Here is a 26,554-nt window from a genome sequence, read left to right as displayed (position 1 = left end):
TTCAATCAAGTTCTAAAAGCAACAAACATCTGAAGGCACAGGCATTAGAACAGCAAATGGAAATGAGCACCCAGCATGCAGTACCCGATCACAACACATCACAACACGAGGATTAAAATCTTCCCGATGCCTTATCTTAATTAACCACGCCAGAGATACAGTCTCTGGATGTTGGAAATTTAAAAAGAGGGAAGGAGGGTTAGGAGGAAAAGATAAATGATTCCAGACTGTCATGACTTGGTTTGGAGAGACTCGCAATGTCCTGCGCAGTCAGAAAGTGTGCTGGAGCCCAGGAGAGCATATCCTGTCCTGTCCAGGGAGGTCAGGAGAGAAGGGCAGAGAGAGCCTTAGCTCGTTCTCTGTAGAACAGAATCCCAGACCCACAGGACTGACAGGACCTTAATACTCTAATCCATCTCTCATCTTATAAATGAAGAAAATGAAGGTCAGAGAGGTATAGTGACCAACCCCAAGCAACACAGCTAGTTAGTGCCAGAATATGGGGCAGAGCCTAGTTCTGATGTTCTCTGCTTCTCCTGACAGTGTCTTGCTGCTTGATGCTGCTTTGGAGCAGCTGAGAGGGGAAAGGGTGCGGTTCAGAGATAAACAGACTTAGTCATTTATCAGCTAGAATTCTGAGTGGGCAAATTAATGTTCCTGTTCTCTGAAGATGTTCGAGGAAGGAGAACTAGATTTTCAAATAAGATAAAGAAAGAACAGGCAAGCCAGGAAGGTAATATAAAGATGAAGGCCAGCTGGAAAGCAGCACCTCTCTGCTTATTTTGTTAATTAACTTTTTTGGGGGGTAGTTTATGACAAGGCACAAAATTCAAAGGGCACAAGAGGCTATACACTCAAAAAAAGGTTTGCCCCTACTCCCTGCCCCATCACTCCAGGCCTCCAGCTACCCAGACGCCACCAGTCATAGTTTCTTGGGGATCCTTCCAGGGAACTCTATGCTTCTGCAAATGCGAGTGCCTCCCCCCCCCCCCGATTTTCATTTACAAAATGGCAGCACATTATTCTGCATTTGCCTGCATTTTTCACTTGACAGTATATTTCGGAGTGTGCTCCATAACTCATCCATCTCCTAAAAACATAACCAACAGCAGTTCCCTAACGGCAACCATAAACCTCTCGCCAACCACTCCTGTGAAAATGGCAACTTCTTTCCCTTTTAGTTCATATATTACCAATATAAACTTTTAGAATGTCTAGGTTAGAGGGACTTTCAAGGTCATTTAATCAAATATCCAAGTGCCTTTTTTTTCAGAAATACTTTTCTTTTTGTTAGCACAAAACAATCTGAATGTGTGTGTGTGTGTGTGTGTGTGTGTGTGAGAAACTTTTGGACAACATGGGCTTGAACTGTGCGAGTCCGCTTAGCTCATGTAAAGGTCATCTGTATTTTCTATTCCCGATTAGTGGGAATCTGTGTAAGTGGGGGGCTGACTTCAGTTATACGGATTTTCAACTGAGCAGGGGATTGGCGCCCCTAACCCCCACATTGTTCAAGGGTCAGCTGTATATCTATCTTTATCCATCCAACTGGATGTATGTTTACTAGACAAATGGACAGATGTGTTTGCATCGATATGTAATGTAATATGTGTGTGTTGGTATAACTCCAGGAGTCAGCTGGTTCTGTGAAAACAGGGCCAGAGAAGACCTGGAACACCTTCTCATTTAGGAATTGGGTCCTCAGCCAGACACCCTGGGAGAACTCAGACCTGAGATCTCCAATGAGTGGTTTTCCTCAGGAGGGGGAAAGCTCTGCTCCCTGCTGCCCCAGGAGAGAAGCAGGACCGGGGCTGGGGTGCACAAAGCCAGGCCAAGCAAGCTTAGCTCCCTGGCACAGACGCAGCCAGGGGGCAGCTCTAACTCTGCTAATCAGAGCAGAATCCTAGACAGCGATTTGGGGACCCAGTTTGGATAATGGGAAATACATTGTTTTCCCTCAAGTTGAAATTAATTTGGTAATAAAATGTTAAGGATTTGCAGCTCTGCAGGAGCCAGAGAAGTTTTGTTGCTTAATTAGGATTGTCTGAGGTGAACTTAGAATTTGATTCAGTCTGTTACTGTCCTAAATTGACTTTATAATTATTCTATAAAGGGGGGGGAAGCTCACCACAGATACCTCTTCAGGAACCAGGTTATTGTGAGCTTGGCGAGAGTCTTATGGACCCAGCAAGCTGGTTCTGTTTTCACCAGCTCAATAATGACATTGATGGGGTGGCAGAGGGTGACTGTCCTTGTCCAGCCCAGTGTGTGCACAATCCAGGTGCCCTGACAGCTTCTGGAAGGTGACGAAATTATCAGGCTGTAAGATGCTCCCTACACTACTACATGCCGTGCTGTGGTTTGGAGAGGTGAAGCTTCGGATTCTTTGTGTGAACCATGGTGCAGAGCAGAGAGGAAAGGATGGAGGCAAAACTGTGAAGTTATGCGAGGTTTATTTTCCAGTGTCACCTGATTCTGCTTTTTTCCTTTCTTCCCTGAGTAGTGTTGAATACCTCCCCAACTTACCCCTTCCCTTCCCTCCCTCCCTCCCTCCCTCCCTCCCTCCCTCCCTCCCTCCCTCCCTCCCTCCCTCCCTCCCTCCCTCCCTCCCTTCCCTCCTCTCTTTCTTCTCCCATCCTGCCATCCTTCCCTCCCTAGCCCTCCTTCCTGTCCTCTCTTCTTTCTTTCCTTCTGCTGTTTCTTGTTGACTCTGCCCCTTGCCAGGCCCTGCAGTGCGGATACAGATGTAAACAAGCTGGACACCCCCCACCTTGCTAAGTTGCCTTCCAGCCACCCATGTAACTCTCAGCTTCTCTCTCCCTTCCTCAGAACTCCTGATATGATTGACATGTCCACACTGTGATAGAAACGACTGATTATAACTGATGCATTAATAGCTAGAGAAAAGAAATCCTAAGTGAAAGAAATGAGTGCCCAAGAGTGGAAACCCCAGATATCTGAGAACAGATTGGACACTTTGGGGGAAGGTGAAGCAGGAAAATGATTCTTCGAGAGCTCAAAATAAGCTAATCCAGCATCCAGGGGGAAAGAATACCAGCTCTGCTTTTGCCCTCCAAGACTGGACTGGAGAATATTGGTTCTAATTCCCTGAGCTCTGGGTGGCAGGACCCTTTGGAGCCTGGGAAAAGCGTGCCATTATCTATCGTAGAGTCATGCTGAGGTGGCGCGTGAGTGGCTTCGGAAAGAGCAGGTCTGGGGCCAGGCGGCCTTGATTAGGACCCTGGATTGCTTGTGTGGGCTGGGAGAGTTATCAAACCTCTTTGACTGTGTCTGTAAAATGGGGATGATTCTACTTTTCAAATAAGGTGTCTGTGACAACTGAGATTATGGCTGTGAGCACTTGCAGGTGACAGGTGCTCTCCAAGGAAGACCATATTCCTCTAAACCCCTCTGTCCCCCTGGTGTCCCCACCGCCTGCTGGTTCCAGTGTGAGGGGTCCTGAGCGCCTTACACCCCATAGCTCACCCTCCGCAGAGCAGCCGCTCATCACTGCTGCTTGCCTCCTCCTCAGGGAAGTGTACCGGGTCACCGAGAGTCTGCAGCGGGAGAAGTCGGGGCTCCTGAAGCAGCTGGATTTCCTGAGGTGGGTCAGCACCAGACGTGTTCTGAGAGCACGTCCCAGATGCCTCAGGTTGGGGGCCAGGCTGAGTCTGCCCTCCCTACGCGCTGGAAAAACGTAACCACTGAGAGAGCACCCTCATTTCCCTTGCCCTTATCATATTGTGTGGACAGCCGAGCACCACCCTCTCCATGGTGTTCCGCCCCTTCTCACACACACGCCCACTTCGCTCTCCAGTTTGTGCCGCTGTGGGTGGGCCCTGCCTCATCCTTCTCGGTGTCTCACAGCACCTTGCACCGCCCTTGCTCAAGTAGGAGCGGAACTCAATTTATTGAGCATCCTCTCTGTGCCAGCCACAGTATCCCTGTCATCGTCAACAAACCTTAGGGAAGTAGGGCAGTTGTTAATACAGGAGTTAACTGAGGAAGTCGCTGTAAGGAAATGAGATATTTTACCAGAAGTGACACAGCGACTCACTGGTGGAGCCAGAACTGAGATCCGCATCGGGCTGATTCTCTTTATCCTGCCATATTCCGTTCCTGTTTTTGAATGAGTACAGGCACACCTTATTTTACTGTGCTTTGCAGATATTGTGGTTTTTTTTACAAATTAAAGGTTTGTGGCAACCGTGCATCCGGCAAGCCTGTTGGCATAACAAGGCTCAGGTGATGGGTCACACTTTTTAGCAATAAAGTATTTTTAAATTAAGGTTTGTACATTATTTAGACATCATGCTATTGCACGCTTAATAGATTACAGTGTAGACTGAACATTACTTTTATACACACTGGGAAAACAAAAACATCACGTGACTTGCTTTATCGCGACACTCGCTTTGTTGCCATGGTCAGCAATCTCCGAGGTCTGCCTACAAATGAATCCAAACAGCACCAGGAAGGGAGTTTCCTTAGCCTGCTAAAACTCATTGTAAATTCAAAGCTCATTGGTCTGGAATGTGCCAGGAAACCAAGCCAAACCAAAACCCACCAAACCTGTGAGGGGAAAGATGGCATTTTCAGTTTTGCCTCTGAGGTTTCTAAGTGCCTGCTGCCTGCCGAACACCTCCTGGGCATAGCGATGAGGCAGAAGGACCTTGGGTTCTGGTTTGTAAAGTGCAGAGCTTTTAAATCAGGTAAGTTATGAAGCTTTTGTTTTGCTTTTATCTAAAAGCAAGCTAAGGTCACTGTGTCTGACATTCATGATGCTACCAAATGGAAAAGTGCTTCAGACTGAATGCCTTTCAGATTTGCTGCACTCGGCACATGATTCCAACAGGCCCCAAAGGCCAGGGAGACAAAAGGGGTTCTTAGGTGGCCAAGTTCTCAACCATTTGAGAGAAGACATTGATTCTTAGGAAGGCTTTAGTGAAAGGAAGAGATTAAGATGTTCAAGGACATTTTTGGTTTTGTCCTTTCTGTTATACTTAGAAAACAAGAAAAGGGCAGATCCAACACGAATGAGCAGAGGGGAATAGCAAGGCAGCACTCCGCAGACACTCAGTCTTTTTAGTGGAGACCAGCATTGTGCAGAACCACGTGGCTGGAGCTACTGCACTGTTACCAAGCTTAGACTCTGCCAACTGGCGAAAGCTGAGATGTGGGGAGAAGGCCCCACGGCAGGTCTCTCCTCCATGGTGAAGTCTCAGGTAGTGACCCAGAGCAATGGGGAAACAGAAACTGAGGAGAGAAAACTGGGAGAGGGGTGGGAATAGAGGGAACGTGGAGGGTGGTGGTGGTGGAATCAGGACAGTGGCCCCGATGTGACGGGATGCAGAGGGGACTGCCCCCTCCTAAGGGAAGTGCAGCAAATGGAAGGAAGTTCAGGGCACTTGGTCAGGAACACATACTTTGCATCTGTATCTGGTTCAAGACCCAGCACTGCCCCTCATTACCGTATGTGACCTGGGACAATTGACCTAACCAGTTGAGTCTTAGTTTCCCTCCCACCTCCCAGGCTTGAGACTCAGATGATAGATGTGAGCAGCAATCACAACAAGGGAGTGTTGTGAAGGAAAGTGGACACATGCAAAGAGTCTAGCATTTCTTTAAGTACTGAAGTTTCTGCTTGGGCATGGCCACACAAAGCATGAAACAGCAGCAAACTCCCCGATAGAGATGTAGCTCCCGGGCTCCCCAAGCCTTCCCCAGACACAAGGCTGCTAACATCACTACCTGTACAGAGAGAGGGTCGTTCCGACATGAGAAGCTCCCTTTGCATCCTCAGGGTTTATAAGAACCTTCCCCGTCCCTCCCCACTGGTTCTGAAACCCAGGCTGTGTGCCTGCCTGCTCACCAGATGCATGCAGCTGGTACAGAACAACCGCACGTTCAGTGTGTCCTGCAGCCCCGGCCACTGAGGCCGTTACTCCGGCCTGTCTCAGATCTGCACCTGCCGTGAGCAGCTCACTTAGTGGAGTGCCTGCCCACGGTCCGTGCCCAGTAAGTGGCCACGTTACAATGATGACGGCCAGACCACACTGTGCCCTCCCTTTGGAGAGACCTATAAACTTACTATAATATTTCTTATATAGTATCTCTTGTTCTCCCTTCCGCATCCAGCTACTTTCCCTTTCTTTAATTACTTTCAATAAAACTTTCAAAATAATTGTTTGCACTTATATTCACTGTCTCCATTTCCTTTCCTCACATTCTCACCCTCTAGTCAGGCTTTTCCTACCACTGGTCCACTGACAGAGGAACCAATGACCAACGTGTTGCTTAAAATATTGGCCAATTTTCAGGGCTCACCCTTGTCCCCAGCAGTCTGTTCTTGGCACAGCAGCTACAGGGGGCCTTTGAAAACCTGAGTCAGATCAGAACACTCCTCGGCCATCCCACGCCCACCCTCCACAGCTTTATCTCTCATCTGGAGTCAAAGTCAAAGTTCTTACAACGGCCCACAGGCCATGAATGGCAGGTCCCTCCTCTATCTGTCCTCTGACCTTGCCTCCTGATGCTCCCCCTCTGAGCGCCCCGCTGCCCTCCGCTCTGCCCCTCAGGCACACCAGGCATACCCCAGCGCCAGGCCTTGCCCTGGCAGCCCCCTCTGCCTATGATGCTCTTCCCCCAAATACCTGCAGAGCTCCTTGCTCCTCCTATGAATCCGCTCAGCTGCTGCCTTCTCAGCGAGGCCTCCCCTGACCACACTGTTGAAACACCGCTCTGCCCTCTGACACACTTCATTTCACTCCCACTCTCTGTTTCTCAGCAACAGTTACGGCTGCACTAAAACACAAATTCTCCGAGGGCAGGAACTTCTTCTTTTGTTCATTAGCATAACTTTGATAGCCAGCACAGTGCCTGGCAAGGAGTGGGTGCCCAGGAGACACTTGTTGAGTGGATGTAGGCACAAATGAATGGCTCAGAGAGGACACACAGCCCTCGGAGCGATTCACATGTGCAGCTGGAACTCCTGGGCGCCCTGGGGGAGGCTGCCCTGGTGATGGCACAGACCAGTGCGTGATCTGAAGGGCGTGGGTGCCGCATGGCCGCTCTGTCTACCCCCTTCCTCTGAGTTGATTTACACAGACTACCCTCTGCCGTGAACCACAGTCTCTAAGGAAAGAGGCTCCACATGCTGCCTGGGCCTCCCACACCAAGCCGCCTCTGTATCCAACCCACGGGCAAACCGCTGTTACTGGCTCTGTCGACTGCAAACTCCATGTTTGAATAGATTCCCCTTTTCCACCACAGGGAACGGAACAAGCACCTTCGGGATGAACGGGACATATGTTTTCAGGTAAGTGCCTGGTGCCCCATTCCCCTGGGGAAAGACAAGGACTATGGTCCAGTGGCAGCCAGTACAGGACTGGCCAACAATGTCCTGAAGCTCGGGGTCTGGTTGCTCCTTTCTGTGTGGCAGGACCATGGCATATGCTTTTTTGAAAATAATAAAAATGCAGGGTGACCTCCAGGGTAACAGTGTGTTAATTTTCCATGAAGTCACACACTTCCCTCTTGGCATAACAAGTCAGAAATATTAAGGAGGGTCACGCAGTTATGTAGAAATGGTAATTCTATCCATGAGATGGCGCAGTTGAAATGTCATGATCACTTTACCCCAAAGTGCTCGCAGCTCTTTTCTTCATTAAAATTTTTATCTCTTGGTGAAAAATTTGCATTTTCCACTGTCATAGGATAAATTCAAATGTATGTTTTACAATTTACATAGTTGATTTTATGCACAATTTTTTTACCCTGCGGGAACCCTGCTTCTCCATACCTGAGGACCACACTTACATACTTTCCCAAATAGCACAGAGTTCTATATTTATTTAAAATCTTCCTTGTAGGCTGCATTAAACAAAATCCAGGATCTCACATTCCCCTATTTTCATTCCTTTTAGGCAGCAGTTGTTGGATGCTCTAAAGGGAAGAAAAATGGGGGCAGGACTGATTGGTGCGAGTTTTTAATTATTAGAATTATCACACCATGAATTTCACGTGTGTCCTTGGGCAAGTCATTCACCTCCTTGGGCCATGACCCCGACTACCATATGAGGAAAGGGAATTCTTACCCTCCCCCCCCCCCCCAAATTGTAGGGATTTTTGAGAACAACTCTTCGATAAAGGAATCTTGCGCTGGACCCTTAGCTGAATAGTGGCCTAAATGCAGTCACAGGAGGCAGCCAGTGTGCCCTGAATGAGTGCGCCCTAGTTTATAACAGCAAATCCTGGAGGGGCCTTGTTCCACTGTTTCTTTTCTATCACTGACTCACAGCAAACACCTCTGCTGCCCACCATGTGTCCTAGTAGAGCAAGGCTTCAGCCTACATGTTTGTTTAATGAGTGAAATGGTTATGATTGTTTTAGAGTAACACCGAATTTATTTTAAAACTTCCAACCAAATGTCATCCTAATCCCTTGACCTTGCTTCCCCTCACCTGCCAGACTCATCTCACTTTGGAAAGGGAATGGACTTAATAACCCTTGTGGGGAATAGAAGAAAGGGATAAAATCATGTTCCTGCTGAATAATAATTAAAGATTAACTTGGAATCTTTATAATCCTACCTTCAGAGGCCCTGGGGGGGTCCTACCCCACCCTCCTTAAGGATCATCAGGATTCATGGGGATGGCTGGTTAATGAGAGATTCTTCTAGGGACCGTTGGGGAGTGTTGGCAAAGAGGGTGTAAGCTCCCACCCAACCCGGGCTCTTCGTTACAGATGTGTGAGCCATTTATCCACACCCAGCCCACGTCCACAGAGGGTTTGAAATGCCCTATGTAGCTTAGTAGCTGTGGACAGGGCACTGGGTTAATTGATCCTCTGGGCAACTTTCTTTCTCATATCTGAGACTTTGGGAATGAAAGGAACTGGCGACACACTGGAGAGTGTGATTTAAAGAGGCACAGAGTCTTTTCTGTCCATAAACATTTTCCCTATACATTCCACATTTATCTCTTTTTACTTGTGCTCTTGCAAATTATCAGTAGTCCTGTGAAGGACCATATCATGGACCCCAGGCTCTAAACTGGGTATTGGTTCATTTGATTAGGTTATTAGAGAGGAAGTGGAGGAATTCTGGTGAGAGATGGTGGCAAAAGGGTAGAGCAGGTGGATGCTAGCAGCGAGACCAGAACATCGTTTGTTTACTTCAGAGTTTTGTTTAGGGCCTGACCTATGAGTGGGAAAGTTGAGCCCTTTCTGCTCAAACATTGGGACGAACCAGCAGGCAAGGATCTGAGGGCTTTTTGTGTTTCTACAGAAAGATAAGGCAGCCAAGGCAAACACAGCTGCTGCCAAGGCAAGCTGGAAACAGAGATCCGGCTCTGTGATAGGCAAATATATGGACGGCAGAGGGTTTCTTAGAAGGTAAGTCATCCTCTATTTGTTCATGCATTTATCTGTTTATTGATCTTGTGCTCACTGGGAACAGGCCCTGAGCCTGTGCTGAGTGCAGACTGGACCTCAAGAAGTGGCTCTGGTGGGGAAACCTGGGGTCAGCTGTGCTCATTCCCGTTCAATCTTGGAGGACATACCCTTTCTTGTTCTGACACCCAAGTGAGAGAAGCCTTGTGCAGAGCTAGCCCTAGGACAGGCCATTTCCTTTTCTGGTCCCTCCCCTCTGCCCAGTTCCCGTATGTGCCTGCAGAGAGGACTGAAGCCATGCTGTAGATTAGCAGAGGAAAGAGAACAGGAGAGGTCAGGGAGAGATGGAGGTGTGGTGTGATGATGCCCTGTTGGCTGTTGAGCAGAACGGATGCACTTGGTTTTGCAGGGACATGACTGTTTGGGCTCTGAGGGCCAATTAAAGTGTCATATGGAATCGCCAATAGTTGAACTCCTTTTGGGCCTGTCCTTGACAGGTTCCTTTCAATGATTCATATTTAATTAACTCACAGATGACATGTTTTGTCCCTGTTGAACAACACACAATCGAATCCCCAAAGGTGGGGCTCATAGCTTATTCAAAGAGACCAACCAATCCCCTTCTTCCTCTTCCTGTTGGCACATGCTCCATCCACATCTATGGCCCCGAGAGGTAGAGGCAGTGTCACCTAGGAGACACTGAGGACAGCAAGCATGAAATAAACAAGCAAAGGGAGATGAGTCTGAGATGTCAGTCAACTGATGAGTCAAGTCTTTGGACCTGATCATCGTGAATTCCTTTCTAAGTAGATGAACAGTGAGGTACAATTTTGGAGCTAAATTTGTGCAATTATAGTTGGCCTTTTGGTTCCTCAGAACTGAATATGTTCATTGATTGGTTCATTCAACAGCATTTACTGATTGCCTACTCTGTAGTAGACATTCTTCTGAGTTCTGTGAAGATTCCAAAGATAAATTAGACGTGAGTCCTGTCATTAATATCTGTTGTCGAGTGCCTACTATGTGCAAGATTCTGTGCTGTGTGCTGGGTATACAGTGGCCAACAAATGTGCACGTAGGCTCTGAGGCCACTTCCTCCTGACTTGCAGGATCACTGAAAAAGGAAAAGAAAGGAAGGAGAGGCAGGCCTAGATAGCCTACCTGGCTTCCTTCTGACTCAAAGCCCTTTCTCTAGTGGGTGGCTGCCTCTGAGTCGATAGACATCTGACTAGTGGGGGCTCCTCCCAGAGTAGCAGTACGTCTCCCTTATGTTGCCAAGGGCTGCTTTGTGATCATGTCTTTTTTATGCATTATCTTATTTGTGAGGTAGACAGGGCAGTGGGCCACGTTTTATGGTGGGGAAACTGAGGCTCTAAGTGTCTTACCTAGGGACACACAGTTAGTTAGGGCTGGTGTTGGAACCAGAGTCGAGGTCATCTAATTGTTAATCTAGGATGTTTTATTTCCAGATGCTATGTTCCTTTCTTCACACCCTTTACTTCTCCATCTTAACATTTCTCACAATTTGTAAAAATATATTTAGTTTTGTCATTATTGCTTTAGCCCCTCCACTAAGCTGAGCATTCCATGAGGACAGGCTGGATCCATTTGTTCATGACTGTGACATTAGCTTAATACCTGGTAGATCATCATTATCACCTTCACCATCATCACCTTCCCTATCATCACCTTTACCATCACCTTCACCATCATCACCTTCACCATCACCACCTTCATCACCTTCACTGTCATCACCTTCACTATCACCACCTTCACCATCACCTTCACCATCACCATCACCACCTTCACCATCACCTTCACCATCACCACCTTCACCATCACCTTCACCATCATCACCTTCACCATCACCTTCACCCATCAGGCACTTGTATAAGTGTAGTGAGTGAATGAACTACAGAATTCTGGGTCTGATTTTCCTTTTCCTGGAACTCTCTGCTTCCAAGGTGTGGTGCCCTTTTGGCATATGTCAGAAAGCTGTGTGGCTTCGATATTGATACATTTTATAATTTTCTCCCTCTTCTTCTTTCTTCCCCACCCAAATAGCCAGTCAGAGGAGGAAGAAGATGTGTTTGGCACGCTGAGGAGGAGAAGCTCCCTGGGCCTGAGTGGGTATCCCCTTGAAGAGGAGCCAGGGACCACGGAGCCAGGGGCTGAGGGTCCACTCCCCCGGGCGCTCCGCAGAATCATCTCCATTGAAGAAGACCCCCTACCCCAGCTCCTGGATGGCGGCTTTGAGCGGCCGTCGCTTAGGAAATGCCCAGAAGAGGAGGAAGTCTCCGACCAGGGGGTGGAAGGACAAAGAGAGCAGGCCCAACCTTCTCAGCTGGAACTCACGCCCACATCTCCTCGAGGGCAGCCGGTTGGAAAAGAAGCTCTGTCTAAGGTAAGGACACATCCCACCTCGGTGTTAGACGTCACTCTTATGCCATGCCCAACGGGAGTTTGGGAAGTCAGATGCGGCAGGTCTTGTGATTCAACGTATTTGTGTCCTTCGAATATCACCTCCCCCTGCTTAGCTGAGTGTCTTGTGGGAGACTCAGGGGTCCTGGTAAATTCTCCTTATAACTTCTGATGTTTGTCCCATTCCCTAGCCTTTGCTCTCTTTTTGGATTCAGTGTGATGCCAACCTCATGTCCCACCTGAACTCCCACCAGATCTTCCTCTAAACTGAGGGGAGAAGGGGGCCATACGAGTCATCTTCCTCTGGTTCATGGTGATGATGTTCTATGGCTTGTTTGTGACCTAGGCCTAGGAATAGGCTCCTTGAGCCCCACCACCCACTACTTGACCCCCAAAGCAGCTTTAGAAATGTCCATGGCAGTGTGGAAGTCTCCTGCCTGCACACGGGGCAGCGCTTTAGAACCCAGCCCTTGCCACCTTGAGCAACTCCATGGTCGTATTAGCATGTGTGACAGGAAGACTTCTCTGGCCACTGTGCAGGGACTTCTTGGCATCGGCTATCATTCTTGGGCCTGGATTAAGATTTATGCCTGTGTATCAGAGGATTAAGATTTATTCCTCTGAAGGGTAGAATGGTGGGGATCCAGAGCCTAGGGAAGGGTGGAGAACTGGGGGCATCCACTGGTGGGTGGGGCCCCTCCCCCATCTCCTATCTGTCCTTCCTCAACCCTGTCAGTGCACAGACCTATACATATGGGCAGTGGGCACAGGTGAGGTTTTCAGTACCTCACACTGTCCCCCCGAATGTGAAAGAAGTGTCGAGAGGCCAGGGTGAAGGGAAGAGGCTAAGCATGTGTCTGCCGTGGCATTTGATCCTTGCAGTTGTCTGATGAGGTGTCAGAAATTCAGTCCGCCTTCTGGCAGACAGAGAAGTGAAGCCCAGAGGGGCGCGGCCTGGCCCAGCCTTCTTGCCCTGCCCTCACACACTGCGGCTCCACCAGGTTGAGCTGCCTTCCAGCTGGGACAGAAACTGTGGCCATGAGGAAATATGACCCCCTGGAAGCCACAGACAGCCTCAACAGAGGCTCTGCTCCTCAGGAGGTGCTGCCAGGCAGGCCCTCTGGGCAACGCTGCTAAGCCAGAAACTGTGCAACCTTTCTGGACAGGAGTTTGATTTTGATAACAGGAATCAAGAACTGGCAAATACCTCATCCTTTGAACCAGAACTTCTACTTCTAGCAGTCTTTTCTCAGGGAATAACCAAAGTCAGGCAAGAATGTAATGCGAGAATGTAAGTGTATAATAACAAACCATTGAAAACCTAATAAGATATAAACTATAGCATATTAATTCACTAGACTATTACACTGCTGTGAAAAATCCCATTTTCAAAAAATTGTAGTGACCCAGAGAAATATTTATAATTTAATAATATATGAAAAGAATAAAATTATAATATCTCAAGTCACTCTCAATAAGGCATATTGATTCATCTATATAGAAAAAAGGCCTGGAAGAAATGCATTTGAACGTGAATAGTGGCCACTGAGGGCATTGGGGTAGATTATAATCATTGTTTTCCTTCCTACTTTTTTGTATTTTCTAATTCTAAAAAAATTGTGCATATTACTTTTATTTTTAAAGATTTTTTTGTTTTTAAGTGGTGGGAAGGAGAACAGCAGACTATTCTTCAGCTCCTTTGCCCCAGTTGGGTGGGGTCACTGTGGATTGTCCCTAGGGGACACAGGTTAGGTGCGTGAATATTGCAAAGGAGTTTGCTGCACCTGAGAGGTGCATCCTGCCTGGAGCTGAACCATCAATAAATGTGTTTATCTTCTTTGACCTGTAAAAAAAATAGTGTTCTATCTGGGGGTGGGGGGGTACAGGGCTAAAGATTAGGCACAGCCTCTATAGCCAGGATCTGTTCCTCCCACCCTGGGCCTCTCATTTCTCACCCATACCTGGGCCTGAGGATACAGATTGCTGCTCTGAGCTTTAGTCTCAAACAAATTACAGGTAGAGGTCCAGGGGCTGAGCAGAGACTGGCAGAGAGCCGATGCCCTTGATATTGCAAGAGTAAAGAAAATGGGGCAGGGAACATAGTTTTTTTAGTGTGGAGTATTGTTTTCTTTAAATTTAAATTCCTGTAATTGACCTTGAATTCCTACTTAAATACTGCATGGAATTGATTTCTCCCCAAAAGGCTGCTAGTGGCTTTTCTCTGAAACTCAAATACTGCTAGGATCTGCTGTCACTCCACTCCATTATAGCATTTGCTCAATGAGAGGAGCTAATTCCCCCTGATCCACTTCTAAACAGATTCAAAAGAGTTTCCTCATTTGGCCCAGCAGTGCTGGGCTGAGTCTGAAGGCAGGATTGGGGGCAGCCAGCAAACAGCTCTCCCCAAGGAATGAGGGCTCCAAGGAAAGGAATAACCCTGTGCGGGAAGGCTAGGGTCTAGGCAAGTCCATTCCCAGCTGGGCTATAGCGACCCAGACCAGCGGGCAGCCGTTCCCCTCCCCTCCTGCTGCTGGGCAGGGGAGGAGCAGCAGAGGCTGCTGGACTCTGGGAGGCTCTGCCAGCCTGATGTTACAGATTGCCCAGCCTACTAGGTGGAGACTGGCACTCCTTCCTTCCCAGGGCAGATGAGGATCCTAGATGGAAGCTGATGAGATGGGACAGAAAAGCAAAGGGCAAGGAGGCAAGAGTGTCCTCTGTCAGTCCAGGCTTTCAATGATGGGGCAGAAACAAAAGCCCCTACCCCAGCCTGGCTGTCTCTGCTGCTCTGAAAGAGATAAGTTGTCTTTTTTCTGTCTCCCCTCCTCCCTGCAAATAGCCCACCTTATCCCCCGTTTCACTATCTAGAGAATCTCTGCCTCCACTTTATGTCTCAGTTCAAGGTGTCTGCTGAGTGGATCCTGGGCTCCTCCTTGCTGCTCCCAGAGCACCTGGAACATTGTGTTGAGGTTGTTTGTTTACACGCCTACCCCTTTCACTCCACCACAAACCAGGCCTCCTCCTCTCCCTGCGTCTTAGGCTCAGCACAGGGCCTGAAGCACAGCAGGCAGACAACAAATATTAGTGGAGTAAATGTCCCTCTTCCTCCTGCTGATGCCTTGAGCCCAAAGCTACCTGCATCCAAGGCTGGGCAGCCTCCCTGGTGCCAGTGCTTACTGTCCCCTGGACACTGTAGGACACTGTAGGGACTGGTGAAGGGCAGGCTGTGGCAGGAGCAGGGGCTAGCGACCATTCCTGCAGCTGGCCAGACTGTCTGCCGTCCACAGGAGGAAGATCCTCCCTCCACCCCAGACCGGCTCTTCAAGATTGTGTTTGTGGGCAACTCCGCGGTTGGGAAGACATCCTTCCTGAGGAGATTCTGTGATGACCACTTCTCCCCTGGCATGACAGCCACGGTGGGTAAGTTCTCACCCCTAAACTGCTCCCGGCTTGCAGTTGGGAAGGGAGATTGTGAGAAGGGGGCCATGGGAGGGACCTGGAGCCCAGTGGGAGAGGCTGTGGGCCCTCAGGGAGAGGAAGCTGGGTCTGCTTGCTCCACAGTGAGGCTGAGAGGGACAAGGTGAAGTCCACCTCCTGCAGAGCGCTAGCTGCTAGGCTCACTCCCAGGGGGAGGGGGCCACTGAGAGCTTCCTATGACTAGCCTGAGTGGTACTGAAGTTGGCAAGGATGGACTTTGGGCCCCTTTTACCCTCTCTGAGCCTGTCTCTCTCTTATCATTCCTTCCCACTTTCAGCAGGGCCCTGAATCTTCATGCTCCTGCTGGGGTTCATCCCCCACCCCCCAGGCCACCACAATCCCTACCTCCCCCATGGGCCAACTGCTTCTGTGCCCTGACCCTCCCGGGGTGTGTGTGTGTGTGTGCGCGCGTGCGCGTGTGTAGATGGGTGGGATGGAGGACAGAGCCCTAGATGGCTCCTTTACTCAGCAGATGTTACCCGTCCTATATCCCAGGTCTGCTGGGTAGCAGCTGGAGTTCACTGTAGAAGCTCATTAGGCCCAGCTATTAGTGGGTGATCATGGCTTAATGTGCGCCCACTCTTGGGAAATATTTTATTTAGAGGACGTCCTCCCTTCCCCCAAAGTTGCTCATTGCATTGGAACATGTGGTAAGACCCACAGGCATATTGACCTCTTAGCTTTTGCCAAGTTGAATCACTCAAGCAAAAAATAAGTCCATTGAGTGCCTACAATGTACCATTTAACCACATTGATAAGCCAACTGTATTAAAAAACACATTGATATGATCTGAATATTTACTGTGGGCTTTTATATTTATCATTTCACTCTATCTTCACACAACCCTGGGAGGCAAGTATTGTTATCAGCCCAATGGACAGATCAGGTAACTGAGGCCCAGAGAGGTTAAGAGGCTTGTTGACATTCCCGTCAGCTGGTTGGTATAGATACTGGCCTCCCCCCTCCCCCCACACCTCTTCTATTCCATTCCACAGTGTCCCTAGTAATACTGATTGTGCGTGCTCAGCACCCAGTGGGTTTCGAGGACACTCTCCCGCCACAGGAGTGGACGGAGGTTGGTGCAGGCAGGGGAGGCTGCTGAAGTTCAGTAGAGTGTCAGAAGTCCTGGCTCTTTATCTCGGCTCTGCCACTAACCAGCTATGTACTTCTGGGGGACACATTCTCTCTGGGTCACACAAGACTGCTTCCAAGCCTGAGTCTCTGTCCAGAACATCTTTGACCTCTGGGTGTTTGACAGCTGTTCCCATAGACAAACTTTTCCTGCCCCAGAACCCTGCCAGGGGAGACTCCATGTTCTTCCTTTCATCCTGAACTGGCCCTTCCTTCCAACTTTCCTGGTACAGGTGGGTCTCTTCCCATATGCTTTAGAGTGCCATTCTTAGTGTTGTGCCTGTTCCCATACTGTTATCACATCAGGAATATCCTCCTGTCCTCTCCCTTCTGCTCCACCCAAAAACTGAGAGCACCCCAAGATGAAGAATTAAGACCCTAGTGGAAAGAAGGGCAGAGTCTATGAACCAAGCCCAGAGGAGCCTGGCCTTGTCTGGCCTGGAGAGAAATGGCTGGGAGTGAGCCATGTGCACTGAGCATGGTGACCCAGGAGGCAATGGCTGTGGAGATGGACTCAACTTCCCAGGAGATCATTCAATAGGGTGGGCCCCACAAGTCATGGCTCAAGTACAGGCCCATGGGAGGCAGCAGAACCAATGTAAAGACCTCAGGCCCTCAAAGACCCCTTTCAAGCATGTGCATGTAGGTGCCTCTCCCGTTAGAATCAGGAATTAGGGTTCATTTACATTTCCAACTTGTGCCCCTGGGATGGAAGTCTCTAAAAAGAGAAAACCAAACTAATTTGCACTTCCCAGGAGGCCAATTATGGAAACACCTACAAGTTAGGAAGAGAAAAAATATCAAAGGTTCCAAATCAGGAATGCCCTTTCTCACACTGTGCAAAACACACAGAAGCAGCAGCTCAAATTTGTGTCCCAGCCACGCAGCAGGCCTTGCTCTGGTGCACCTGTCAGTAAGCACAGTCACAGCAGCCACCTGAAAGATGCTCCCTGGAAAGGGACAGAAAAGCCACAGAGTCCTGGCCTGCTAGGGCCAAAGCAGTCCAACCCTAGATCGGAGCTCTAGCCAACCACCTGACCGGGGCAGCAGCCCCTGAATATGAACACAGTACTAACGGGGACTAGGCAGCCTTATAAAGCTCACCTCATCATCAAAGGGGCCTTCCTGGCTTCCCACTGCCTCATAGGAACATGACTTGTACTCAACTCCTGGCTTGTACATAATGTAAGTTCTACAGAACAGCAGTGTGGCTTGAGCACCTGCCTACACCACCTTAGGACCACACGATTCCTTCACAAGCAAGTGCTTGGGCCTTGTGGGTGTCCTGGGGATGTCAAAGGGTGGTTTTTATAGAACAATGGAGCTCATTTTGTAAATGAGGGGACTGTTTATTAGAGGCTAAAGCTCCCTAGAACCTGGGACTCCGAGTCCAGTGCTCTTTCCTCTGCCTCACATTGAGTCACAGCCCCTGCTTTTCCCAACAGAATGTACTCTGTGCTTTCTGGGCCACTAGTTGGGTTTCTATCCCACTCCCTATCTCTATAGAGAAATACCTAGATTTTTCTCCATGACAACTTGCCAGCACTCCCACATCTGTCCTGCTCTAAATGACAGCTTGGGCCTGTCCTGTCACCCTTCCTAGAGTTCATCAACCAGCTCTAGTCCACACCATCCCACAACACAACACACTTCGCTGTGACAGGGCTCCTGATTTCCAGCTGTCATTTAGGAACCAGATAGGTTGAGAGTTGGAGGTCACCTCTATGTGTTCATTGAATGCTACAGCTGAACAGATTCTAAGCACCCAACTCACCTCCTCCACACCCTCCATCACACTTCAGTTTATAGATGAGAACAGTGAAACTGCCCCCAAATGAGATAAAGTGATGTCATCAAGGTCACGTAGCTGGTCAAAGGCAAAACTGAGACAGGAACACACAACATGGTTGCCTGGTTCCTGGGGTGTTAGAACTGGTGGTGGTCTTACAAGTCAGTGTAGTTCAGGACCTCTGGTCCCATGTTGTTGTGTTACCTCTTCTGTTGGACTTGACTTCTTGAGTCTCTACTCCCCCTTGCCCCCATGAGCTTATCTGCTTCCTGGGCCTTCCTGTCTGAGGCTGCAGAGAGAAGCACCAGTACCCAGCAGGGACTCACACCAAGCTCACCACAGCACAGAGCCCGTTTTTTCCAGCACTCTTTGGTCCACCTCTCTCTCTGCAAGATAAGCATCCTGTCTTCCAGCAAAACAATTAGCCAGTGAGGTAAAACAGGACCATGAAGGCAGCAGAGACCTGGCTGCCCCTTTTGTCTTTGAGCCTTTCCATCAAGGAGAGGACTCTGTCCTCGGGGCTTCCCGCCTTGGGCTGGCTGGTTTCAGATCAGGCCCTGACGGTGTGCTGACAGTGGTTGGCATTCTCCTGAGTTGTTGTCAGAAAGTAGGCAGCCCCTTCAGTCTCCCAGAGCACAGACTGGGAAGCCCTTCCACTTTTAGCTAAGAAGAAAGCTCACCTTGGATTCAGCTCCCAGCCAGTTGTAATCCATTTGGATGGAAGCACTTAGCCCTGGACTTTCTAAGTGAAATAAAGCTGCCAGGTGTCCCTGTGCCCAGGATACTGTTTCCAAGATCTGATACCTTAAAGGAGAAAGAGTTTTTGAATCTCATTAAGCACTTGAGATCATTCTTAAATGAGGTAGGAGAGAGGAATGTCTGTTATCAAAGAACCTCTGAGGGCTGCTGTGGGCTCAGAATGCATGATCCTGACCTTGTTCCCTCTCTCTGTGGCCCCTGACTCCAGGTGGGGTCTCAGCCTCAGAGAGACAATTTTAGATGGCCCAGTGGCTGGGAGCAGAAGCTCTAATCCCATCTCAAGGGTGAATGGTGCTGTTGAGTCCCTCCCCCATCCTCTCCTCTTCTAGCCCTCCCTCCACCTGCCACCCCTTCCCTACCTCCGGTCCTCCACAGAGCTTTGCGGTGGCTGATGCAAGTTGGAGAGTATGATCCATCCCCAGGAATATTTGAACTTTATCAAGGGAATTTTTAAATGACTTTAGGGAGAAAGGAAGGAAGGAGGGAAGGAGGAAGGAAGGAAGAAAAAAGAAAAGAGGATTGGAGGAAGAAATTTAAGGACAGTCTTTCCTCCTCCATCTTTGCAGCAAGGGAGTAAGTTCATGAAATAACAATTGTCTTTGCATTGGCATATTGCTTTTGCATATGTGATCTCATTTGAACCTATGATAGTATCCCTAAGGAGGGTATGGATTACATTACATTACAGTGAGGAGCCAGCAGTTTGAGCAGTTAGGTGATTTGATAATAAATGGCCAAGATAGAATCAGGTCCTGCGCCTCCCTGTCCAGTGCTCTGTCTTTCCCCACATCACCTCCCAGGAGCTACACAAGGAGGGTTGTCAGCCTTGGCCTGACGTGGTTCCAGATGTGTTGAGGCACCATGTTCTGATTTGGAAGTAACAGGCCCATTCCACCTTGCAGGCATCGACTACCGTGTGAAGATGGTACGTGTGGGTAACTCTCAGGTAGCCCTGCAGCTGTGGGACACGGCTGGGCAGGAGAGGTAAGGAGCCAACCCTGAAGTAACCCTGCCTCCTCCATTCCCCCAATAGGGTCAAAGGTCTGGGCTGCAGAGGGAGGCTGTGCCTCCCCTGACCTGTGGCCCTTCGGTGGCAGGTATCGTTGCATCACCCAGCAGTTCTTCAGAAAGGCCGATGGTGTCATCGTCATGTATGACCTCACAGCCAAACAGTCCTTCCTGTCCGTCCGGCAGTGGCTAAGCAGCGTGGAGGTGAGCTGGTGACCTTCCTAGGAGCACTGTGCTGGCCTCCTGCCTTTCCTTTCTTCTCTGCCCATCTCCTGCATGTCCTCTGCTCTTTCAAACCCTGATCAGAACCCACCTTCTTCAGGAACTGACCAGTTCAGGCACTCATGTGTTTGTTCACCCAAGTGCCCAGTACCAAGCTAGCTACTGGGGGCTCTAAAGTGACCAAGACAGATGCAGCCCCTGCTCCCATGGATGGGATATAAAAAATACAGATCACACCAATAATGTCACTATGATTTCAGTAAGTGCTATGAGTGATGGGACACAGGATTAGAGGAGGGGCAGAGTAGAATGTCAAGAAAGGTTTTCCTGAGAAATGGTTGTTTAAACTGAGTCTCAACTGAGCTGTTCTCCCATTCTCACCACCCCCTCCCCCACCCCCTGCGTTTCTAGCTCCAATGAGCTCAGCTGTGCCCAGCCTAACAGTGACACACACAGTGCTTTGGGGCATCTGTCACAACCCTTCACACTAGGGGAGGTTGATCCACAGTGTGAGGGCCCGAGGCTCATCCCAAAGTCACCTTTGGCGGGGCCCACAAGGAACAGTGCTCTTATTTGAATTCTGGATTATCTCTAAGACTTATACTTGCAATATGTCCCTTTTTACTTCTTGGCCATCTACATGCTCTTCCTCTACCAATGAATGCAAGGCCAAGGGCAGAGTGGGCAAGCCACTTCTTTTAATAGGGTCTTGCTGATTTAGTCACAGAGCAGTCAAGTAGGATATCCCAGGTCCTTCCACCAGCAAGATTCAGGCAGTGTTCATTTATTTCTTCAAAACACTTCCAATCACTCTTCTAGGGTGTGGGAATTAGAGCAGCAGGTAAACGAAACAGTACCCCTGTCCTCATGGAGCTTACGTTCAACCTCTATTCAAGCCCATAGACCTTGCGTGGACCCTTTACCTACTTATCACACTGTCGCACAGCTATAAAGGACATGGTTCCCAGCTAAGATCCCTACTCACTCTATGCCTCCTGGCAACTGAAGCTGCATCTTTGCCATTGTAATCCCATGCTTGCATGGGGCCCTGTAGAACTAGTGTTCAACTGATGTTGGATGCAAGGATGGATGCTATATCGCTGTGCAGTCAGAAAACTGGAGTTGTTCATTTCTTCATCTCTTTGGCCCTAACATCTATGATTCCTCCCACCAAAATCTGTTGTTCTTGTAGCTTAGACTGGCTGAACTGCTCTTTCCTTTACTCTTAATCCACATCATTCTAATTCCCCCAAAATAGGGAACAAGAATGGAAGTCAGATTCAAGGGTTTCTCAGAAATTTGCTTAATACAAATTATTTCTCAAAATTATTGAGCCTGAAATACTTATAATAGAGAAAATGTACATTTTGAAATGTAGTGAGTGGCTCTACACCAAACTGTAATGGAAGCAAATGGTGTGGGTCATCTGGAAGTGGTTCCTGTCTAAACTGGGATTTTGGACATGACTTTTCTTTGACAGCACCAGTGATCTATCTTCCTCATAGAAGTTAAGCACCAGGAGAGATTTTAGTGTTTACCTGATCCAGTGGTTTTTAAACTTTCTCTGTTGGAACCCTGGAATCAGAGTGACACTCTCCAGGGACTGGGGCTCGGCAGGGAAAGGTGTAGCCGTCACAGTTCTAGGCCACTCTACTTCTTTCAGTTTGGCATATTGGAGGTCCAGGTACAATTTCACTAGATAAGAGGGTTTCCCTTTGAAAATCACTGATCTAAGAACCATCTCATTCTCAAATTAAGAGGTTGAGGACATGCTCTGGCTGGGTGGCTCAGTTGGTTGGGACATCATCCCAGATACCAAAATGTTGCGGGTTTGGTTCCCTGTTGGGTCACATACCCTGGTTGTGGGTTCAATCCCCAGTCACTGTGTGTATGGGAGGCAACTGATTGATGTTTCTAACATTGATGTTTCTCTCTCTCTCTTTTCTTTTCTCTCTCTCTAAAAATCAATAAAAACATATTCTTGGGTGAGGATTTTTAAAAAAAAGAAGAAAAAAAAGTTGAGGCCATGACTTTTTTCAGGGGGGGTAAGGTCAACTATTCTTTTCCCAGCCACAAACACTTTTTTCTTTTTTAATTACACTTTATATACAACATTGTATTCGTTTCAGGTGTATAACATAATGATTAGACATTTATATACCTTACAAAGTGTTTCCCCCAGTAAATCTAGTACCCACCTGGCACCACACTTAGTTATTATAATATTATTGACTACATTCCCTAGGCTGTACTTTATATTCTGATGACTATTTTGTAACTGCCAATTTGTACTTCTTTAGTTTGTACTTCCCTTCACCTTTTTTTTTTTAACCAATCCTTCCAGTTCCCCTCTCACCTGGTGACTGTCAGTTTGTCCTCTGTATCTATGAGTTTGTTTCTGTTTTGTTTGTTAGTTAATTTTGGATTCCACATATAAGTGAAATCATATGGTATTTGTCTTTTGCTGTATGACTTATTTCACTTAGTGTAATACTCTCTAAGCCCATTCATGTTGTCTCGAATGGCAGGATTTTATTCCTTGTTATGTCTGAGTAAAACTCCATGTATATATGCACCACATCTTCTTTATCCATTTGTCTCTTGATGGACACTTAAGTTTCCATATCTTGGCCATTGTAAATAATGCTGCAATGAACTTCAGGGTGCATATATTCTTTTGAATTAGTGTTTTGGGTTTCTTCTGATATGTACCCAGAAGTGGAAATACTGGGTCATGAGGCAGTTGCATTTTTAATTTTTTGAGAAACTCCCCCATAATGTTTTCCAGAGTGGCTGCACCAGTCTGCATTCTCACCAACTGTGCACAGGGTTTCCTTTTCTCCACATCTTTGCCAACACTTGTTTGATTTACTGATGATAGCCATTCTTACAGGTGTGAGGTGATAGCTCATTGTGATTTTACTTTGCATTTCCTTGATAACTAGTGATGTTGAGGATCTTTTCATATGTCTATTGGCCATCTGTATGTCCTCTTGGGAGAAATGTCTATTCAGGTCCTCTGCCCATTTTTTAACTGGATTGTTTGTTCTTTGGTGTTGAGTTGTCTGACTTCCTTATAAATTTTGGAAATTAACCCCTTATCAGATATATCATTGGTGAATATCTTCTCCCATTCAGTAGATTTTTTTTATGTTTTGTTGATAGTTCCCTTCACTGTGCAAAAACATTTTATTTTGATATAGTCACATCTGTTTATTTTTTTTTTATTTCCCTTGCCTGAAGAGATATATCCAAAAAAAAATTGCTAAGAGTAATATCAAAGAGTTTATTTCCTATGTTTTTTTCTGCGAGTTTTATGGTTTTGAGTCTTACATTTAAGTCTTTTATCCATTTTGAGTTTATTCTTTTGTGTGGTGTAAGAAAGTGATTTTCATTCTTTTGCATGTATCTCTGTCTAGTTTTCCCAACACCATTTATTGAAGAGACCATCTTTACCCCATTGTATATTCTTGCCCCCTTTGTCATAGATTAATTGACTATATAGGTATAGGTTTATTTCTGGGCTTTCTGTTTTGTTCCATTGCTCTGTGTCTGTTTTTGTGCCAGTACTATGTTGTTTCGATTACTATAACCTGTAGTTTAATTTGCAATCAGGTAGTGTGATACCTCCAACTATGATCTTTCTCAAGATTTCTTTGGCCATTCGGGGTCTTTTGTAGTTCTATATAAATTTTAAGATTATTTGTTCTAGTTCAGTGAAAAATGCCATTGGTATTTTGATAGGGATTACATTGATTCTGTAGATTGCTTTGGGAAGTATGGACATTTTAACAATGTTAATTCTTTCTATCCATGAGCATGGTATATGCTTCCTTTTATTTGTATCTTCTTCAATGTCTTTCTTCATTGTCTTATAGTTTTCTGAGTACAGGTCTTTTACCTCCTCGATTACATTTATTCCTTGGTATTTTATTCTTTTTGATGCAATTGTAAATGGGATGGTTTTCTTTTTTATAATTTTTTTTTCAAAGAGAGGAAGGGGGAGGGAGAGAGAGAGAGAAACATCAGTGATGAGAGAGAGTCATTGATTGGCTGCCTCTTGCATGTCCTCCCACTGGGGATCAAGCCTGCAACCTGGGCATGTGCCCCAAGCAGGAATCGAACCATGACCTCCTGGTTCATAAGACAACACTCAACTACTGAGCCATGCTGATCAGGCTGGGATTGTTTTCTTAATTTATCTTTCTGATTATTCATTATTGGTATATAAAAATGAAATCAATTTTTGAATATTAATTTTGTATCCTGCTTTTTTACTGAATTTATTTATTAGGTTTAATAATTTTTGGTATCATCTTTAGAGTTCTTTATATACGGCATCATATCATCTCCAAATAATGACAGTTTTACTTCTTCTTTTCCAGTTTGGATGCCTGCTATGTCTTTTTCTTGTCTGATTACTGTAGCTAGAACTTCTAGTACTATGTCGCACAAAAGTGGTGAAAGTAGACATTCTTGTCTTGTTCCTGATCTTAAAGAGAAAACTTTTAGCTTTTCATCATTGAGTTTGATGTTAGCTGTGGGTTTGTCATATATGTCCCAGCTACAAACATTTAATTGTTCACAGTATCTGAATTTTGATATGTACTAGAGCTGGACAGAGGAAATTTAAATAGTCTGGGATTAATAGGGATAAATGGAGTCAAATTTATGGAACTTCCCTCTTTGCCATCATTAGTGGGGTATAGTTACTAAGGCTCCTGTTTTGCACAGAGAGCCTGGGATTTAGCAGGAGAGGTGGAAGGTCAGAGTGAATTTGGTGTTGATGGTGGAGGTGAAGAAATATCAGAGAGCCACCATTACAGCTTGAATTATGAATTCAGTCATTCTTCAGAAAAACTATGCCACGTGCTGGATGTCTGGCATATTCTGTACGGGGTGGAGCTAAAAGCGTTGTCAGCATGTGCCCAGCAAGGGTCCCCATGGAGCCCCAGTGCCTCTATGGGCTCAGATGGCAATTCCATAGGTGGTTAACTCAGAATTATCTATGTATGGATGGGGCTTTTTTGTATAATTTGTAGTTTGAGTCCTCCTTTTGTAAATTAGCAAAAGGTACAGTTAAACTCTCAATGACTATTACAAACCTGGATGAACATCAGGATCACCTGTGGAGCTTTCAAACAAAACAGATACCAGGGCCTTCTCCCAGATAGAATGATTCAGGGCCTGGAAATTAAAAACTAACTAAATAAATAGCAATTTCCCAAGTGATTCCCAATCGCCATGGTTCCCAGCATAAACAAGTGGTTCTCAAACTTTAATAAGCATAGGAATGTCCTGGCTATCTTGATAAAATGCAGAATCTGACTCAGCAGGTCTGGGCTGGGCCTGAGATGCTGCATTTCTAACAAGTGCTCAGAGGAAGCCAATGCTGCTGGTATAGGGACCACACTTTGAGAAGCAAGCCTCTAAATCGAATTAAAAGATGTCCATGTCCCTTCTACGAGAATGTTCTGAGCATCTCCCACATGTCCAGCACCGGTGAGGCACTCCTGAGGACTCAGTAGGAGGGACCCAGTTTGGCAGTGCAAGTTTCGAGAGTGGGTGCAGAGGCGGTCAGAAGGCGGACTGCATGTTGAAGGTATGGAGCAGGGCGTCATAAAGCAATAATTCTCAAGATTCTTGAAAAACTAACTCATTCTGCCGTGTCAACCAGCAATCATAGGTGTCAAGTGATAGATTAAAACTTGACACCTAATTTGACTGGCGGGGAACTGAAAATAATAAGTACTTTATATTTGTGAAGCATCTTATTTTTTCATAGAGCTCCAAGCATTTTGCCAACTCCCTCACCTGGGTAAGGGAGTGTGGAAGGGGGGCTCTAATAACAGGCTCCAGGTTCTGAAGCCTTAATATTAAGCGAATGCTGGCCACTGTTCTCAGTGCCCCTTCTTCCCTCAACCTGAAAAGCAGTACAAGGAGAAAGGGCTAAAATTGCCCCAGATTATACAGGGCAAAGACTTACTCTTGGAAGAGGTTCTGTGGTGGGAACAGATGGAGTTATGGAGTTCCCTGAAAAGGCAGCTCTCACCGTCCCGGCTTGGCCACTTTGTGGTCTTGAAGCTATTGCCAGTCACTCAATGAAGGAGTGGACCAGAGGCTCTGAAAGGTCCCTCCTGGCCCCCACATTCTACAGAGTATGGCATTTGACTCTCAGGAGGTGGGGGAAGGCATGGGGGAGGAGTGTGTGTGCCTCAGAGGGACCCTAAAGGATCCTTCCAGCCCAGAGGAACCAAAATCCTTTGGCACACAGAACAACCTTGCTTTATGAGATGGGAGCGCCCTGCTCCCATGACTTTCTCCTTCCCTGCCTGCCCTTATCCTCCCTGCCTGCTTCC

At 47.2% G+C, this 26,554-nt stretch overlaps 1 protein-coding gene across 2 annotated transcripts in view; it reads left to right on the top strand.

Annotated features, from left to right (window-relative positions):
• Positions 1-26,554, top strand: part of CRACR2A (calcium release activated channel regulator 2A) — a 127,175-nt gene that overhangs the window by 91,527 nt on the left and 9,094 nt on the right. For both annotated transcript variants that reach the window (XM_081124308.1, XM_081124309.1), the window contains 7 exons: positions 3,533-3,604; positions 7,273-7,318; positions 9,287-9,393; positions 11,455-11,794; positions 15,096-15,228; positions 19,868-19,949; positions 20,063-20,177. In XM_081124308.1, the coding sequence (XP_080980434.1) occupies positions 3,533-3,604; positions 7,273-7,318; positions 9,287-9,393; positions 11,455-11,794; positions 15,096-15,228; positions 19,868-19,949; positions 20,063-20,177 (895 nt within the window). The remainder of the gene's footprint in view (positions 1-3,532; positions 3,605-7,272; positions 7,319-9,286; positions 9,394-11,454; positions 11,795-15,095; positions 15,229-19,867; positions 19,950-20,062; positions 20,178-26,554) is intronic.

Source organism: Miniopterus schreibersii, assembly GCF_964146895.1.
Source record: "Miniopterus schreibersii genome assembly, chromosome: 2".
Classification (NCBI taxonomy): Eukaryota; Metazoa; Chordata; class Mammalia; order Chiroptera; family Miniopteridae; genus Miniopterus; species Miniopterus schreibersii.
This window is presented reverse-complemented; position numbering and strand designations above follow the sequence as displayed.